Here is a 17267-nt window from a genome sequence, read left to right on the forward strand (position 1 = left end):
GTGAGGTGAGGAACAACCCCGGGATAAAGAAGGTTTGAAGTGGGAAAGATGAACAGGAGCCCAAACTTGCCCAGCTGAATGCTGTTAGGGCATTAGAATTTTATTGGGAAGCAACGGGAGAGGGTTTGGGGGGAAGTATGGAGGGCATTGGTCAAACCCGTAATATTCATGGGCTATTTCTGGTAGTGTGCTCAGTGTGACCCTGGTCATGCTCAGGAGATCATATCAGGTGCTGAGAATTGAATTGTGTATTCCGGTTGCGCTCCTTTTCCCCTCCTTGTACCACATCTCCTTCTGTAACAGAGGTTTGCTATCAATTATTTCTTTTTTGGCCCACAACAGGTGGAACTCGGGGATCATTTCCAGTGCGTGGGGGACCCTATGCAGAGCTCATGATTGAACTGGGTCAACTGTGTGGCAAGGCAAGCACCTTAAACCTCTATGGGCATCTCTTCAGCCCAAACAGGAATATTAAGGAAGAAAATGATAACACCTTGTGTTATTTATTTGTTCATGTTGTTTTTTTTGTAACAATGAACAATACTTGGAGATGACTCTTGACTAAGTGCTCAGGTGACCATGTGGTACCAAGCTCAAACCCACTTATTTTCTTTCTTTTTTTAGTGGGGAGAAACACACCCAGCTTTTCTTCAGAGATCACTCCTGGATCTATTATTCCCAAGGGATTATTCCTGACAGGATTCAAGGACCCCCAGTAGGGGGGAGAGATAGCATTGTGGTAAGGCATTTGCCTTGCATGTAGCTGGACACCAGGACAGATGGTGGTTCGAATCTGGAATCCCATCTGGTCCCTCGAGCCTGCCAGGAGCAATTTCTGAGCCCAGAGCCAGGGAGGTAACCCTGAGCAATGCCAGGTGTGGGTCCATAAACCAAAAACAATAAAAAATTAAAATAAAGAAAAAAAGGACCACCATGAGCCTGTGGATCAAAGATTGCACACTTTTATTTTATGTTTTTATGTACAATGACTTGTTCAGGAGAGGGGAAGAATGCAAGCAAGGTGACCAGAAAATAGACTGATAATGTATGCTGGGACTAGGTTGGTGGTTTTGGAGACTGAGGGTGGAGGATCACTAAGAGATTTTTTTAGAAATGGATCTAAAATATTTGCAGGTTGATGGAATGTGGGGGCAGGAGGAAGGCCACAGAACCTGACTTTTCTTAAATGGATTGCTGAGTGGTGTCATTTTTGTTACTTAGGAGGTGCTGGAAAAGTTCTTGGTAGCCATTAGATAGGATCCCAGAGGTGTTGGCAGGCTGTCAGAGAAGTGGGACTGAGAAGTTTGGGGTCACAGCTTAACTGCTATTTCAAGCGGGTATGGGCCGGGTGTGGGGTGGATCCTAGAAAGGATCTTGGGTGGAGGAGGAGATGTGCAGTAGCCTGGGCTGGAGTCTGGGAGAATGGGGTGACTGCAAAACCTAAGAGCGGGCCCAAATGTGGCAGGGGGGCTTTCTGGGCCACCACTAGACTCCTCAGGGGCCTCCCAGCTCGCTCCCCTCTCAGGAAGTTTTTGTCTTGGCTTTCACTGCTTTCCTGCCCGGCTCCAGGCTCCTCGAGCACTCCCGCTCACGCAGGGCTTTTTCCAGTCGAGTGGGAATTGGGAAACGGCCTGGGACCGGCCCTGTTTGTCTTCGTCAGACAACCTCCGTCCAGGCATAGCAATGACTCAGTTTCCCTTGGTCTGGGATTGAGGCCCTTCGCGCAGGTACAGGCGATCAGCATATGTAAATGAAACCAGCCCCTAATTACGGGCCGAGTCAACAGCTCCACTAGAAACAGAGCGGGCGTCAGAGGACGCGGCGTCCAGCTGGCGGCCTAGACCCCTTCAGGGTGTCCACCACCACAGGCCGGCCCAGGTTCAAGGGCTTCGCGGCGCCGCGCTGGCCCGTCATGGGGGCGTGGCTTGGGCGCGGAGGGGCGTGGCCCGATCAGGTGTGGGCGTGGCCTGGCCGGGGCGGGGGCTTCCTCGAGTTCCGAGTCGCGTCGCTGCCCGGGCCGGGAGCTGAGATGCAGGCCGTCCGCCCCGGAAAGTAAGCTTGGCGTGGGAATGGGGGCGCCTAGGCGGGAGGGGGAATCGTGGGGCGCCAAGAGGGACATCGGACCCGTGGTTGGGGGGGCGAGAACTGATTAAGGGTCAGGGTCCAGTCCTGAGGAAACAGTTTAGCCCCGCCCTGGCCCCGCCCCTCTTGCTCCCGGGACCCAAGTGCTTTTCTGATCCTTGGCGCGGGGCTTTTTGGGGGTCCCCGCCCCCGGGTACCCGTGTAGGTGAAGCCGGCCCAGGAGGTGAAGCTTTCGCTTCCTGGAGCAGCTCCAGCACCCTTCAGACCCGGCAGCAGAAGAGGCAGATCTGTTGGAAGACATCAGGTAGCCTCTCCCCCCATCGCAGTTGCTCTCCCCTGGACTCCCCAATGTGGCAATGCTGGAGGGCCAGCCAGGTCGGAGGTCTGGGTGTTATCGTAGGGATAGCTGCGCTCTGCTCTCCCGCGTTGCAGTCCAGGCCCAGACCGACTCTAGGTCTGCCTCTCCAGATACTGGGTAGTGATTAGCCCTCCTCAACTCGTGCCAGGACTCACAGGGACCCCTCCCAACCCGCCCCTTTAGCCCTGGAGGGTCCACGCCACTTCTTGTACCCTCACAATCCAGCTCAGGGCAGAGCTCCCCCACCTCTTCCAGACCTGTTGGAAGGGCGGCTGGATACCGTACCTGGCTCCCCCTTTTGTCCCTCATTTCCAATCTGGAGGAGTGGGCGGGGTGTGGGGTTGTTTAGGATCCTGCCAAGACTGAGCTATAAAGTTGACAAGCTCGATGTGACCTCAGAGACTCGCTCTTGTCTCTCTCTCCCTCCAGGTGGAGACATGAGACATACTTAGAGTCCTGTCTGGAGGGTGGGAGGGAGCGCCGGGCAACCTAACTCCAATCCCCACCCCCCTATTTCCACAGATCCTACAGCAAGCAGAGGGCAATCATTGAACGGGAGTATGGGCAGGTATGGGACTCTTCTGCATCTCTCTCTCCTTTTCTAATCACACAGTCTGGTCAAGAGCGGATGCCTTGAGTCTGGTGGAATTGTGTCACATCCCTATTACTTAACCTTTCTGAACTTCTGTTGCTTTCTCAGTAAATAAGGAATGCTAATTGTAACTTCCTGTAGGGTCAATGTAAGCATGGAATAAATGAATGCTTATAAAGCCCCTAGCACAGAGGCTGGCAGACAATACGAATCCAGGTGGGATGGCAGTGTTTCAACCTGTGGCCCCACATTCTTCCAGTTGGGAAGAGTCTTTGAAAGGAAGCTTGCTCTGGGCTGGGCCCATCACATGCTTTGCATGCTGGAGGCCAAGGTTCAATCCCCTGTACTCATGGTCCCCTGTGCATTGAGCCTCCGCATAGTAGTTCAGACTACGGCCAGATGTGACCCCCTTGCCCAAAAGGAGAAAAAGAAAGGGGGCTTGGTCTGTGATGATTTTCTTTTTTCTTTTTTTGGTTTTGGTTTTTGGGCCACACCCGGTGGCGCTCAGGGATTACTCCTGGCTCTGAGTCAGAATCGTTCCTGACTCAGGGGACCATATGGAATGCTGGGGCAAGAACCCAGGTCCGTCCTGAGTCAGCTGTGTGTAAGGCAAATGCCCTACCACTGTGCTACCATTCCAGCCCTTGTGATAATTTTCCCTCCAGGCACTCCAGAAGCTGGCAGGACCTTTCTTGAAGAGAGAAGGGCACCGGAGTGGGGAGTTGGATACCAGGTGAGTCCCTGGAGGAGTGAGGAGCTCAGCCCTGAGAAGCTGCAGGCAGGCCCAGGAGCTGCAGGTAGAGCTGACACAGCAGCCAAGGAGCTGACCCTGCAAGGACACTGGTTGGGGGTGGAGGGCAGGAGCCATCCTTGTGGCTAAGCTAATGGGCTGATCGATTGATGGGCTCCCAGACGCTGCGGGGATGGGAAAAGGCACTCGTCTCCCTGATGTTGGGGGTGGTGGGTGCTCTGAAGCTTTGAGTGCTCCCCTCCCAACACTGGCTTTCTCTGGGGGGAGGCAGGATAGTGTTTGGTTCCTGGCGTTGCCTGCTGGATGCCACTGTGGCTAGAGGCCTGGCCCGGCTCCAGGTGTCCCGACAAATACCGTGACCTGGCAGGGGCACAGGGCGGAGTGCCAAGGAGCAGGTGCTTAGGAAGGTATGGCTGAGTGTGGGGGCTGGGGTGAAGGAAGGGCTGGCTGGCTGACTGGTGCTCCAGTGGGCTGGCTCAGCCTTTGTGTGTCCCTGGCCTCAGGGAACGGAGACCCTCCAAAGGGCCCAGGCTGAGGTGATGCAGTCTGTCCGGGAGCTGGGCCGGAGTCGGAAGCTGTATTGGGCAGCGGGAACGAGTATGGGCTGTGGCCCAGGAAAAAGCAGCTGATGTCCAGGCCAGGTGGGATGATGGGGAGACAGAAAGCTTGGGCTGGGGACGGAGAGAGAGTTCCAGTGGGACCTGACCTCATGACTTTCCTGCAACAGGCTGAACCGAAGTGAACATGGGCTCTTCCACACTCGGACAAGCCTCCTGAAACTCAGGCTCCAAGGTTTGGGGGGTTGGGGAGAGGTGGGCAGAGTAATTGAGTGGTTTGTGATTCCAGGCGTGTAAGTCTGAGAGACTGGCTTCTGTCACCTCTAGCTGGGTGATCTTGGGTTAACTACATTTTCCTGAACCTTATTTTTCTCTGTTCCATTACATGGAGGTGATACTGTTCTTTTTCATTTCCATTAATAGGCATCTTTGAGGAAGGTACCAGGCACTGTCTGAATCTGAGGGTTTAAGGGAGAGACTTCTCTCATAGCCTGCTCAGGGAGACGTGATAAATCATTAGATTAAATGAAAATAAATCTGGGTTCTCTGAAAAAGGACAGTGGGGATGTCACTGAGCAGGAAAGTCTCTCTGAACAGGGTGGTCTGTGGGTCACAGAGGAATCAGTCAATCAGAGATCTAGGTGAGGAGCATCTTACAGAGAGGAAAGAGGGATCCTGAAGGCTGTGACAGGATTACTTTGTACACTCAAGGCACCGGAAGGAGGCCGTGGAGGCTAGAGGGCCCATCTCACCCTGGGCCTGATAGACTGTGGGGAGGAGCAGCAAGGGCTTTTATTTTAAATGCATGAAGACATACCTGGGAAGGCTTTGAAGGGAATTCTGGGAACATTTGAATATCAATATTTGAGTATCAGATACACAGGACACCCTCAATCTGAAAAGCCAGGCTGGCTCTGGGTTGACTTTGAAAGGATTCCAAGGGTCCTGGGCTCTCTGTTGACACCTCTGTTCCTCTTCTAGCTGTCAGCTCAGTCAGCCCAGTACTCCCAGCAGCTGCACGAAGCCCGAAATGAGTACCTGCTCAACTTGGTGGCCACCAATGCCCATCTGGACCACTACTACCAGGAGGAATTGCCGGCCCTGCTCAAGGCCAGTCACATCCCAGATGCCCTGACTCTGGTCTGGGGTGGTAGTGGTGCTTGGGTGTGGTTGGGGGAGCTCTCCAGACTTGCCAGCACCATCGGGCTGTTGCAGAAATGGGAGATCCAGTTGGACTTGGCAGAGGGCATGGAAGATACAGTTTAAAGGTTCTGCTGCTGCTAGCCTGACACACAGCAGGTCATTTAACCCCTCTGAACTCTATTCCTGATCAAGAATAACCTCTGCTCTAATGGGTCTCGAGGGAGAGAGGATCTGAAAATGCTTTTAAGCAGTTAAATGCTGTGCACATGAGGGCCTAGTGCCTGAAACAATAATAATGTCTTCGTTTGCTGTTTCCCATACCTCCTGCTCATAAGTACCTGGTTACAAAGCCAGCTTCGCAGGAGAAGCCTGAGAAAGGGTGGTTGTCATCATCATGCACTTCTCTACAGGACCTGTTTAAAGAGCTGTGGGACCACTTGAGGGATCCCCTGAACTCCCTGAGCCGCACCGAGCTGGAAGATGCAGAGATGGCTCTGGACCACGCACGCCACGGGGTGCAAGCCACTTCTCAGGTGAGGCTTGTGCCCTGGAAGAGCTCCACTAAGATCCTCTCTCCAAACAGACCATCCCACTGATGCCTGCTTCTGTCCCCCAGCTCTTTTGTTTTTTAGTTTTTTGAGCCATCCCTGGCATTTCTCAGGAACCCCTCTCAACTTGGAGGTGCTTGGGGGTCACTCCTGGTGAAGCTTGGGGGTACTGGGTGTTGGGGCTCCCACATACTCCACCCCAGGCCACTCCTGCCTTCTTAGCCTGTAATCTTTCTCCTTAGAGTGTCTGGGGATAACCTGGGTGAGGGGGCTGATGTGACCGCCTATCCCCACTCCCCCAGGTAAGCTGGGAGCATGAGCTGCAGTGCTTTCTTCAGGAACCTGGAATCTTCTGTGCCACTCCACCTCAGAAGTTCCAGCCTGCAGGAACGGATCAGGTGAGCCCTCCTGCTCCAGGACCAGAGTGATGTGCAGGCAGCTGTGCTTTAGGCTTCTTACACCTGCTCCATGTCCTGGAGTTCACTTTGCTGCGACTCAGCCACATGAGAGAGTTTCAGAACTCTGGCTGACCCTCTCCCACCAGGCCACAAATCAGCAGCCCTCATTGGGGCTTTCTATGCCCTCACAGCTCAGTCCTTTTTGTCCATCTGGATCCCATTTTTGGAACTCTCTGTCTCTGTGTCTGCAGTCGTACACACAAATGCCTGTGGTCATCAAATGTGCTCTGTCTCTTTGCTATTGTTTCTGGAGGTGGGGACAGACTGAGGGAAATAAAAGGAGGGAAGCCATGGGAAGGAAGAAGGGGAGCAGTATCTAGGCCCTCTCATGGCATGCCCCCCTTCATCCAGGTGTGTGTCCTGGAGCTGCAAAGGGACACAGAAAATGTGGTGGGGGACAGTTCCTTGGAGAAAGAGATTCAGCACTGGACAAACCGGGCTGCCCGTGACTACAAGATCCAGGACCATGGATGTCGGGTAAGGTGGTGGCGCAAGTGTGCTGCTGGGTGGGTAAGGAGAGCTGGGGTTCCTACAGATGCTAGGGGCTGTAGGCAAGAGGGAGAGACTGATTCTAGTCAACAGTAAAACATCTTTAGAACATTTTTAGAACATCTTTAAAAATAAAATTTGTGGGCTTTTTGTTTGGTTTTGAGTCACATTCAGCAGCGCTTAAGGCTTCCTCCTGGCTCTGGGCTCAGGGATCACTCCTGCTGGTGCTTAGGGGACCATATAGTTTGCTGTTGCCTGTGTGCAAAGCAACACCTTCCCCTCTGTATTGTCTCTCCAGATTTTCTGACCTCTATTTAGAAATAGATCCCTATGTGCTCAAATCCCGCCCTGTTACTTCCTACTTATAGAACCCTGAGGAAGGGATTGGCTACATCTTCCTTCCTTCCTTCCTTCCTTCCTTCCTTCCTTCCTTCCTTCCTCCTTCCTTTCCTTTCCTTCCTTCCTTCCTTCCTTCCTTCCTTCCTTCCTTCTTCCTTCCTTCCTTCCTTCCTTCCTTCCACTTCTTTCTTCCTTCCTTCTACTTTCTCTCTTTTTCTCTTTCTCTCTTTTTTTCTTTCTCTCTTTCTTTCTTTCTTTCTTTCTTTCTTTCTTTCTTACTCTTTCTCCTTTCTTTTTCTTTCGTTCTTTCTTTTTCTTTCGTTCTTTCTTTCTGTTTCTTCTTTCTTTCTTCCTTTCTTTCTTTCTTTCTTTCTTTCTTTCTCTCTTCTCTCTCTCTCTCTCTCCTCTCTTCTCTTCTCTCTCCCTCCCTCCTCCCTTCCCTCCCTCCCTCCCTCCTCCCTCCTCCCTCCCTCCCTCCCTCTCTCTCTCTCTCTCTCTCTCTCTCTTTCTTTCTTTCTTTCTTTCTTTCTTTCTTTCTTTCTTTCTTTCTTTCTTTCTTTCTTTCTCTCTCCTCCTCTTCCTCCCTCCCTTCCTCCCTTCCTCTCTTCCTCCCTCCCTTCCTCCCTTCCTCCCTTCCTCCCTCCCTTCCTCCCTCCCTTCCTCTTTCTTTCTTTCATTCTTTCTCTCTCTTTCTCTCTCTCTCTCTTTCTTTCTTTCTTTCTTTCTTTCTTTCTTTCTTTCTTTCTTTCTTTCTTTCTTTCTTTCTTTCTTTCTCTCTCTCTCTTTCTCTTTCTATCTCTTTCTTTCTTTTTTTCTCTCTTTCTCTCTCTTTCTTTCTTTCTTTCTTTCTTTCTTTCTTTCTTTCTTTCTTTCTTTCTTTCTTTCTTTCTTTCTTTCTTTCTTTCTTTCTTTCTACACTTCTTTCTAGTCCTTCCTTTTTCTTTCTACTCCTTCCTTCCTTCCTTCTTTCCTTTCTCTTTCTACTCCTTCCTTCCTTCCTTCCTTCCTTCCTTCCTTCCTTCCTTCCTTCCTTCCTTCCTTCCTTCCTTCCTTCCTTCCTTCCTTCCTTCCTTCCTTCCTTCCTTCCTTCCCTCCTTTCTTCCTTCCTTCCTTCTTCTTTCTTTGTCATACCCAGTGACACTCAGGGGTTACTCCTAGCTGTTTGCTCAGAAATTGCTTCTGGCTTGGGGGACCATATGGGATGCTGGAGATTGAACCACAGTCCATCCTGGGTCAGCCACTTACAAGGAAAATCCTACCGATGTGCCATCGCTCTGGCCTCTAGCTAAATCTTTCAGGACTTGAGTTTCTTCACCTTAAAAGAGGGGCACATGATCCCACCCCCCTATCTTGAGGAAGAATAGTTGACATGATGCCTGTGAAGCAGTGAGCACAGAGCCAGATGCCTAATGAGCCATGCCCCTGACAGCTCTGCCCCGTCCTGTCCTGTCATCCCAACCAGGTGCTTAAGCGGTTAGAGCAGCGGCGACGGCAGGCTCCAGAGCAGGAGATTCTGGGCATAGAAAAGCGGCTGCAAGAAGTGAAGGAGAACATCCGGCGGGCACAGGTAGGGAAGCCAGGCCCCCAAGAGCTCTCTTCAGCAGCAGCCTTTCTGGTCTTCTGACAGAATGGAGTGAGGAAGGAGGTAGGAGGAAGGAGGTCGCTTCTGTCTTTTGGAGGAGGTTGTTGCGTGGTTGGGCCACACCCTGTGATGCTCAGGAGCTATACCTGCCTGGCTCCTCAGGGAGTGACACTTGAACTCTTCAGGGACCCTGTGTGGTTCTGGGCATCCAATGGGGGATTAACTGGCTGTAAGGCAAGAGCCTAAGTGCTATACTATGTCTCTGGCAGTTGGAAGGACATACTTGGGGCAGTACCCACTGTAGCATCAGTTAACTGATCCTTCTGACTGTCCATGCCAGGTGGGCCAGGTGAAGGGGGCTGCCCGTCTGGCCCTGCTGCAGGAGGCTGGCTTGGATGTGCAGCACTGGCTGAAGCCCGCCATGACCCAGGCTCAGGAAGAGATGGAGCTGGAGCGCCGGCTCAGCGAGGCCCGGCTCTCCCAGAGGGACCCATCTTCCACGGTCAGCTTCCCTGTCTGCTGCCTGCACACATCCAGGGGTCAAATACCAATCTCTGAGGGCAGAGCCCATAAATTGGGGTTCATAATTGTGGGTTAAAAGTGAACTCAGGGTCATTGTGAGGCTTCAGTGAAATAAATCACTTAAATATTGTTTTGGGCGTAGTTTTAGCACAGAGAATCCTCAATCAATTTGTGTGTGTATGTGTGTGGGAGTTGTTGGGCAACCCCCAGTGGTACTTAGGGATTACTCCTGGCTCTGCATTCAGGAATTACTCCTGGTGGTCTTGGGGGACTCTATAAGACGCCAGGGATTAGGGATGCTGAGGATGAACCTGGGTTGGCCATATGCAAGGCAAATGCCCTACTCGCTGTACTATTGCTCTGGCCCTACTCAACCAACTTTTATGGGTCTTAGTGGTTATGAACTAAAATTCCAGGGCTTAAGGCATAAGTGGTTCCAGTAGCAGCCACCCCCTTGCTACAGGAGTGATCTGGGAAAGTGACTTAACCTATTAGAGAGCCCCGGTTACCACGTATCCAAGATGAGGGAGTTTTTATTATGAAGAGGGAAAGAGATGACCATCATATGATACTCAGCTGGGTGCTGGCACACAGGCAGGGCACAGTACTGTCATTCTGAATTATTGTTGATTTTATCCTGCTTTGTGCTGATCCTGCTTGTCGGCTCATGGTGAACCTTGGTATGCTGGAAAGGACGGGTGGAAGCATGGGAAGAACAAGTGGTACTTTAATGTGGGTCCCCTCGACCATCTAATCTCTGTCTCCCTAGGCTGAGGATGCTGAGCTCTCTGACTTTGAGGAATGTGAGGAGACAGGGGAGCTCTTTGACGAACCAGCACCCCCAGCCCTGGCCACCAGGCCTCTCCCGAGCTCTGCATATGTGGTGTTTGGTTATCAGGTGTGAGTGGCGGTGGGGACATCGGAGGGGCAGGCATGGGGCACTGCCCAGTTTTCAGTCCTTCCTTGTGTTCAGGCAGGGCATGAGGATGAGCTGACCATCTCAGAGGGCGAGTGGCTGGAGGTGATTGAGGAGGGAGATGCTGATGAATGGATCAAGGTAGGTACTGGCCCTGGTATCCTACCAGGCAGCAGGGTAACAGGAGGGATGTTCTGTCTTGGGGGTCTTCTATGGACCCAGCCCAGCCAAGCCAGGAGCTTGGGAGGAGGAGTGCCAAGGCTCTGGACTACTGTTGCAGGTCTGTCTTCTGTTTGCAGGCTCGGAACCAGGAAGGAAAGGTGGGTTTTGTCCCAGAGCGCTACCTCAATTTTCCAGACCGCTCCTTCCCCGAGAGCAGCCAGGGCAGCGACCATCCCTTAGAAACAGAGCGGCCAGGTATGAAGGGTGTGGAGATGTCCTGGTGTGGAGAAGAGTGACAGTGACAGTGCGGCTATGGGGTCTCATGGGCTTGGGGTACCACTCCCTCTCTCCTGGACCTGTGCAGTGTTCCTGGCCCGCGCTCTATATACCTACACGGGACAGAGTGTGGAGGAGCTGAGCTTCCCTGAAGGTGCCTTCATCCGCTTGCTGCCTCGTACCCAGGGCGGAGTGGACGACGGCTTCTGGAGAGGAGAATATGGGGGCCGTGTTGGGGTCTTCCCCTCCTTGCTGGTGGAGGAGCTACTTGAGTCCCCAGCGCCACCGGAACACTCAGACTCTGAAGAGGTGAGGCCCTCCCACCTGGGGAGACCCCAGATTCTTTCTGTTTTTGTGCTGGGATTGTTTAGGCAAGACAAGTGTTCTTGTTCTCTCTACATTCCCTCCATTATCATAAGCCCCCTCACTGATCCAGATTTACGTCCTATAGTGGTTTAGGGTATCCCATCTTTTTTGGCTGTTCAGAGAAAGGAAACCAAGGCAGCTCTTGGAGAATTCCATGTTCTCTACTTTAGTGTGAGATTGAGCTGTGCTGAGTGCCGTCATGTTACCTGCCATAGTGATTTGGCTGAACTGAGTTTGTTGTCTTTTAAAATCATCCTAAGGATGCTACTCTGCAGGGCTGCAGCTCAGGACTGCAGGTACTGGGGTGGCCCTGGACACAGGCGCCCCCAGGAGGTATACTGCTAGAACAACAGGCTCTCATTCCAACCCAGCAGGAAGAGCACAAGTGTGGGAGCCAGGGCTTGGCTACCAAGTGGCCCCCTGCTTTTCAGAGCCATAACCTGAGTCTCACCTCAACAAAGGAATCATGAGAATCCCCACTTCATGGGGAAAAGTGCATAAATTAGCACACAAGGATGCTGTGCCATGCCTGGCACACAGCCTAGTACCTGCAGCCTGACATACTCAGTACATACTGGTGTCAGTACAAGCTGTTGAAATGTTCATCAGTTTCAGCCCCCATCAGGCTGCAAACATTTGATGGCTCTCTGTGTTGAGGATTGATGGGCAAGGATTGAGGACGGGTTCAGAGGCAAAGCTGGTGAAACCTTCCATGTGCCAAGAATAATGCTGTACCCGTCCCTCCCCCATCCCCAGATGCTGCCATCCCCTTCTCCTCCCAGCTTCTCCCCACCTGTTCCCACCTCTGCCTCAGATGGGCCCCCTGCACCTGTTCTGCCTGAGGGTGAGTAGTGTGTGCTGGGGTCCCGCAGGGGGCAGAGCTGAGAAAGAGGAGGAAGTTTGATTGTGGGGCACCTCACTATAGCATGGCTTGTTGGCTAGGAGCTTTCTGGAGCTAAGAGCACAGTTCACACCCTTTTCTTGGACTTTAGAGTGTGTTTATTTTTTTAATTTTGGGACAGTCTGGAGGCCATATGCAGCAGTGCTCAAGACTTACTCCTGGCAGTGTTTGAGGGACCATATATGATGCCAGGGATTGAGCCTAGATCAGTTAGGTGCAAGAAAAGTGCCTTCATTGTGCTATCACCTGATCCTGCTAGTGTGAGATTTGGGATGAGATATCTAACCTGACCAGGCCTTTTGAGGTTGAGGGAAAAGGTGACAAGTTATTGAGAATTAAGATGTCTAGAGCAGCAGGCATCATGCGTAACATAGAACAAGTATGCAGGCAGTGGCTGTGTTTGCACTGTCATGATTTAAGTTAGCCAACCTCTCCCAGAGTTGTCTGGATATGCATCCTCCACTCTTGGTGTTATTGAATCCTGCCAATACCTGTTTTGTATCATCAGTTTATTAGTCCACCTTTTCTGAGATCATAGCTTTTTTCTTCAGTGCCTCTCTTTCTGACCCTTGGAATCCCTTTAAGCATTCTGTGCACCCATCTTCTCCAGCATCCACAGTTCACTTTGAAAGATTTGGTACTTATTAACTGTATTTGTGTTACATTTGGGGATTCCTAGCAGTGGACTATGGATATAGATCCCACCTCCCATTCCTGGTTCCTTGGATAGGCCTGGTTATATAGCAAGTACCCTGTTAGTGTTATGGAGGATGAATGAATTTTGAGCGGTGGGTGTCTTAAGCCACACCGACAAGGCTCAGGACTTACTCCTAGCTTAGTGATCACTCTTGGTGGTGCTCTAGGGGCCATATGCAATGCTGGGGATAGAACAGGGGGTAGCCACTTGCAAGGCAATTAAGTGCCTTAACTCCTGCACTATATCTCCAGCCATGTGATGGATTTTTATGGCCCAGGTTGGTGACTATTCCATAAGTACTTGCATAGTCTAATTATCAGTGCTGAAAACAGAGCAGTGAGCACAACAAAGTCCTGACGACTGATTTGTGGTTCTTGTTTTCAGATCAAGATCTGGACTTTCCTGGACCCCTGAACATGATAGCACCTCGACTCAGGCCGGTACGGGCCCTTCCCTGGGAAATGCTATGGAGAGGGGTGTGGAGAGAGATCACTGGGGGTGGGTGGGGGGATTGAGGGAATGACAGGGACTGGAGCACTGACTGTATATTCCCTACAGATGCGTCCACCACCTCCCCCACCAGCTAAAGCCCCAGATCCTGATAACCCAGCTTCTCTCACCTGATACTTGGAGGCACCTCTGCCACACCACCCCATGATGCTGCTGCCCTGAGTCCATGCTGTCTGAGACCGTCCCTCACTGATCCAGAGCGACACAGCCAAAAGCTGGACTCTGCCCATTTCTTCTCTTAGCTCCAGGGTAGACACACCTCTCCATGAGTCCTCCCCTTTGGTTTTGCCCTGCATCTCTGTTGGGCTATCACCCTTAAATCTCTGGGGCTCAAACCCATCACTCCTCCACAAAGCCTGGAGCAGCTCTGGCCCAGTTGTGTCTCCACCAGGCTATGATACCCCACTCCAAATGCCAGGGTGACTAGCTGTGGGGAGTGGATAGGGGGAGCCTGTCAGAAGGATCTGGAGCCAATATGCAAAGTAGCTGTAATGGTCTGAACAGATTTATTGATAGTGAATAAAGGGCACAAAGCCTAAGCCAGGGCCTGGGCCTTTTGTGCCAAGAGGGTGGGGAGCCTAGGGTGCTATTGCTTTAGGAGCCCACCTATGGCAGGGGCCCGTTCTCAGCTGCCACCCTCTAGCATATGGAGTGACAGGAAGGCAGGTCAGACAGTCTGTGGGCAGGTGGAGGATGAGAAGATGAAGGTCAGGGAGGACTTCTTCAGAGGTCCCCCAGCCTGAGACCATGCACCTCCAGGTGGGCGTAGGGCTTGTCCTTCAACTGGGTCAGTGCTGTCCATGGAGAGGAGGGGCTTCATGCCTACCCTCCCCTGCCCTGCTGCCTGGTAGTCTGTCATTCAGCGCAATGAAGAATGAGGCTTTAGGAGAGGAAGGGAATGAGGTTGATTTCTATTCAAGCCCTTCCCTCTGGCTGTAAACCCCCCTGGAACCCAGGCCCTCTCCCATTCTCCCGGGAATTGGCAGTAAAGGTGCATGCAGTCTGCACACTTTTGGTGTCACTAGATTTGGTTCACTGGAGAAGGAGGTGAGAGGAGGGGATTGTCTACCAGGGGGCCCAATAGACTCACCTCACACATCACCTGCTCCCCGAGGTGGGGAAACCTGAGAGAGAGGGGTCAACCATGAGATAACAGGAGGTGGTTGTACTGGTGCCCCCAGAGTTGGGGGCAATAAGAGCTGAGCCCTTCACGACCCGTCCCATGGCTTCATACCTGGTGATCTGAGGTGTCCAAATTGTTCTGTTGTCTACTTGCCTCCTGACTGGCTGGCCTTGGGCTTGGTTCCCTCCCTCTGGCTCCCAGGGCCGGCTCTGCAGGGCCTCCAGGGTTCCCTTCATTTACACAAGGGACTAGGTTGCCGTCCCTGGGCCCCCCATTCTGCACTGGGGAGCTGGCAGGAATAAGGAGCTGTGGCCTCTCTGGGGGTAGGCTCTCAATGGCAGGAGTTCCGACCTGGGGCTGCCCTCCCCCGGGCCCCAGGCCTCCCCCAGGATCCTGCCCCCCACTGGATCCCCAGCTCCTGTCTGTGGGGGAGCCATCTCGATGCTCATGCAGTCCATAGCGCTTCTCGATGTGCGTCACCCGGAATCTGAAGAGGAAGGAATTCGGCTCATCATCTCCCTCCCACAAGGATGTCCTGGGGCTCCCCCCAGACATGTGTGCAGCATGTGGGCCATGGCATGGAGCCCTGCTCCTGCTGTACATCACTCACAGCTCAGGAGAAGGGGCCTCCAGTGGAGTGGGACCCCAGTCTTGGCTCTCCTATCCCCAGGTCACTGTCCCCACCTGCCCACAGAGAACACGGTGGTCTCCCCAGGCCTGGGCCGGCCCTTTCCTTCCTTGGAGCGGCCCTGACGGACGAGAGGCGGCCTCTTGTTGCGGCTGCAGTGGATACAGGGGGCCGCGGAGCCCAGGTGCACAGTGTGGTGGTGAGAGGGGGCGCCATCCTGCAGGCTGGAGGTGGCATCCACGCTGGACACAAGGGAGGAAGCGGGAGGAGCTGACAATCCCATTTCCCTCCCTGGCCAGTTCCCTCCTGTTCCTCCAGAGATGTGCTGCCCTCCCCCACAACTCCTTCCCATTCTTCTTTAATAAACTTGATATTAAGATGCTGGTGATCAGCTGTTCTCTCTCCCAGGGCAGTTTACAAAAAGGAGGATAATGTTTATCCCAAAGAGTGGCACTGTGTGAGGCTAGATGAGAGATCAGCTTTGAAGGACTTGACTCCAGACTTTTACAAGACATTTTCCAATGAGTTCTGGCTGTGCCCTCCCGCCCCACCCCAAACATACAAGCCCGGGAGATGTTTGTGCTGGAGGAGAGGTAACTCTCCAAGGCAAGCCAAGTCATGCTGGCCCCATTTCCAGCTCACCTGGACAGCTGCACTGTCCCTTCTCCTTCACTGTCTCCCAGCATCTCCTTCAAGGCCTCAGCATTGGCTGAGGGAAGAAGGGAAAGAGGGAGTCAGTGGAGGTGAAGGTCAGGGCCAGAGAGAACCAAGGGTGTGGGAAGCAAGAGGGTTGTCTACACCTACCTTCATTTTGGATGATGCAGCGAACGATCCTTTCTACTGTGTCCTCATTCATGTCATCGTCCTCAGCTGGAGGAGGAAAGAGGTTGGCAAGGAAGTGGGAAATGAGTAAGCTTTGGGAACATGCCCAGTCACTTTGGTGGCTCATCATTCAAGATACACCTTTCTACCTATATGCCATCAGGCGGGATATTAATCATGGGGGTGTGTATGAGTGTGCGCATGCGGGGATGAGGTTGCAGGGCAGGAAGATAGGGAAGTCAGTGGAAACCCAAGACAACCATCTATGGGCTGTTTGGACCCTTTGGATTCTATCTGCTTTCTCTCACCTTGCTTTTCAGGGTAGTGTTACCCCCTATTTACTGGTCAAGAAAGCATCAGCAGACTTTCTGGGTCTGCTGGCTAAGAAGGCAATCAAAGGTTCAGAGAGAGAGAGAGAGAGAGAGAGAGAGTAAGGGAGAAAGGGACCAGATTCTGGGCTCCTCACTCACGGGGTTGCAGCTGGGCGTCGTCGGGTTCGGAGCCCCTGGAGGTTCGGCAGCGGTACCCCTTCTTTTTGAGCACATGGCAGATCATGAAGCCCACGAGGCCCATGAGGAAGAAGACCAGCACAAGCAGGAAGAGCATGTACAGCCCATGCTGGGGCGGCTCCAGGTCAGGCTGTGGTTCCGACATGAGGCCCTGGGGGGCGAGCGCGGGCCGGGGCCGGGCCTCCTCCTGGAGTTCGGGGCTGCAGCTAAGGATCGGGGAGGGATGCGGTCCTGAAAATCGGGGCTGGCCAGTCTGGGAGGTCCCGTGCCACCTTCAACCCAACCGGGGGAGCTGCCCGGTCCAGGGGTGCTAAGTCAGGGCCAGAGTCGCCGGACGGCGGCTCCCCAAGACCCATCATCTCCTTCTTCCCCGACGCCCGGAGCTTCCCCCCCTCCCGGGCTGCTTCTGCGCCCCCGTTCCTCCCAAGGACACTGCAGCGCGAGGTGGGACGGAATCCGCAGGCGCCCGAGCCAGTGTCCGCAGCCCCCGAGCGCCGCCGGCCCATACATAGCTAGGCGTCTGCAGCCCCTCCCCGGCCCGGACGCCCGCAGCCCTCCCGTGCCAACACCTGGCCCACCCGGTACCGGTGCTTGGGCTCGGGCTCCGGCTCCGGCTCCGGGTTCCGGCTTCAGGGGCGTCCTAGTGCGGCTCAGGACCCCCGACGCCTGCCCGGTGCTCATCCCTTGCCTCCTCCCCCGTCCCCCCTGGGCCGCCGCACCGGCTGCGGGCTGCGGATGCGGGGGAGGAGGAGGGAAGGACGGAGAGGGCCGAGGGCCGATGGGCACGAGAGGAGAGGGGATGAGGGGCGCCGCCGCAGCCTCCCTCCCGGGCTTCCCCCCCAAAAAGCCTCTGCCCAGTGGGTGAGGGGGCCCCTGCCTGGACCAACAAGGGGCGGAGCGCAGGTGTGCGGGGCGGAGAAGAGCGACAGCCGTGCG

General features: G+C 53.6%; 2 protein-coding genes across 3 annotated transcripts; one reads left to right on the plus strand and one right to left on the minus strand.

The window, feature by feature from the left end:
- The first annotated feature begins 1912 nt into the window (after nucleotides 1-1912).
- Nucleotides 1913-13788, plus strand: FCHSD1 (FCH and double SH3 domains 1). The gene is given in 21 exon segments (XM_049787338.1): nucleotides 1913-2052; nucleotides 2963-3008; nucleotides 3698-3765; nucleotides 4055-4190; nucleotides 4287-4364; nucleotides 4366-4424; nucleotides 4511-4567; nucleotides 4917-4923; nucleotides 5322-5450; nucleotides 5894-6016; nucleotides 6334-6429; nucleotides 6841-6966; nucleotides 8780-8884; nucleotides 9240-9401; nucleotides 10191-10319; nucleotides 10395-10478; nucleotides 10637-10754; nucleotides 10864-11084; nucleotides 11898-11985; nucleotides 13124-13179; nucleotides 13298-13788. Coding segments are annotated over 21 exon segments (2094 nt in total). The 3' UTR covers nucleotides 13364-13788.
- RELL2 (RELT like 2) lies at nucleotides 13733-17058 on the minus strand. Of its 2 annotated transcripts, none has more exons than XM_049786944.1 (8): nucleotides 16910-17058; nucleotides 16293-16537; nucleotides 15805-15870; nucleotides 15643-15709; nucleotides 15057-15242; nucleotides 14484-14859; nucleotides 14340-14373; nucleotides 13733-14129 (listed from the first exon to the last, which is right to left on the minus strand). In XM_049786944.1, the coding sequence occupies exons 2-7, from the start codon at nucleotides 16474-16476 to the stop codon at nucleotides 14341-14343; spliced, it is 912 nt and encodes a 303-aa protein (XP_049642901.1). In that variant the 5' UTR covers nucleotides 16477-16537; nucleotides 16910-17058; the 3' UTR covers nucleotides 13733-14129; nucleotide 14340. The 2 variants fall into 2 exon arrangements, with proteins under 2 accessions (XP_049642901.1, XP_049642902.1); XM_049786945.1 differs by having other exon boundaries at nucleotides 16917-17054.
- Between the last annotated feature and the right edge of the window lie 209 nt (nucleotides 17059-17267).

This window comes from Suncus etruscus, chromosome 14 (genome assembly GCF_024139225.1).
Source record: "Suncus etruscus isolate mSunEtr1 chromosome 14, mSunEtr1.pri.cur, whole genome shotgun sequence".
NCBI lineage: Eukaryota > Metazoa > Chordata > Mammalia > Eulipotyphla > Soricidae > Suncus > Suncus etruscus.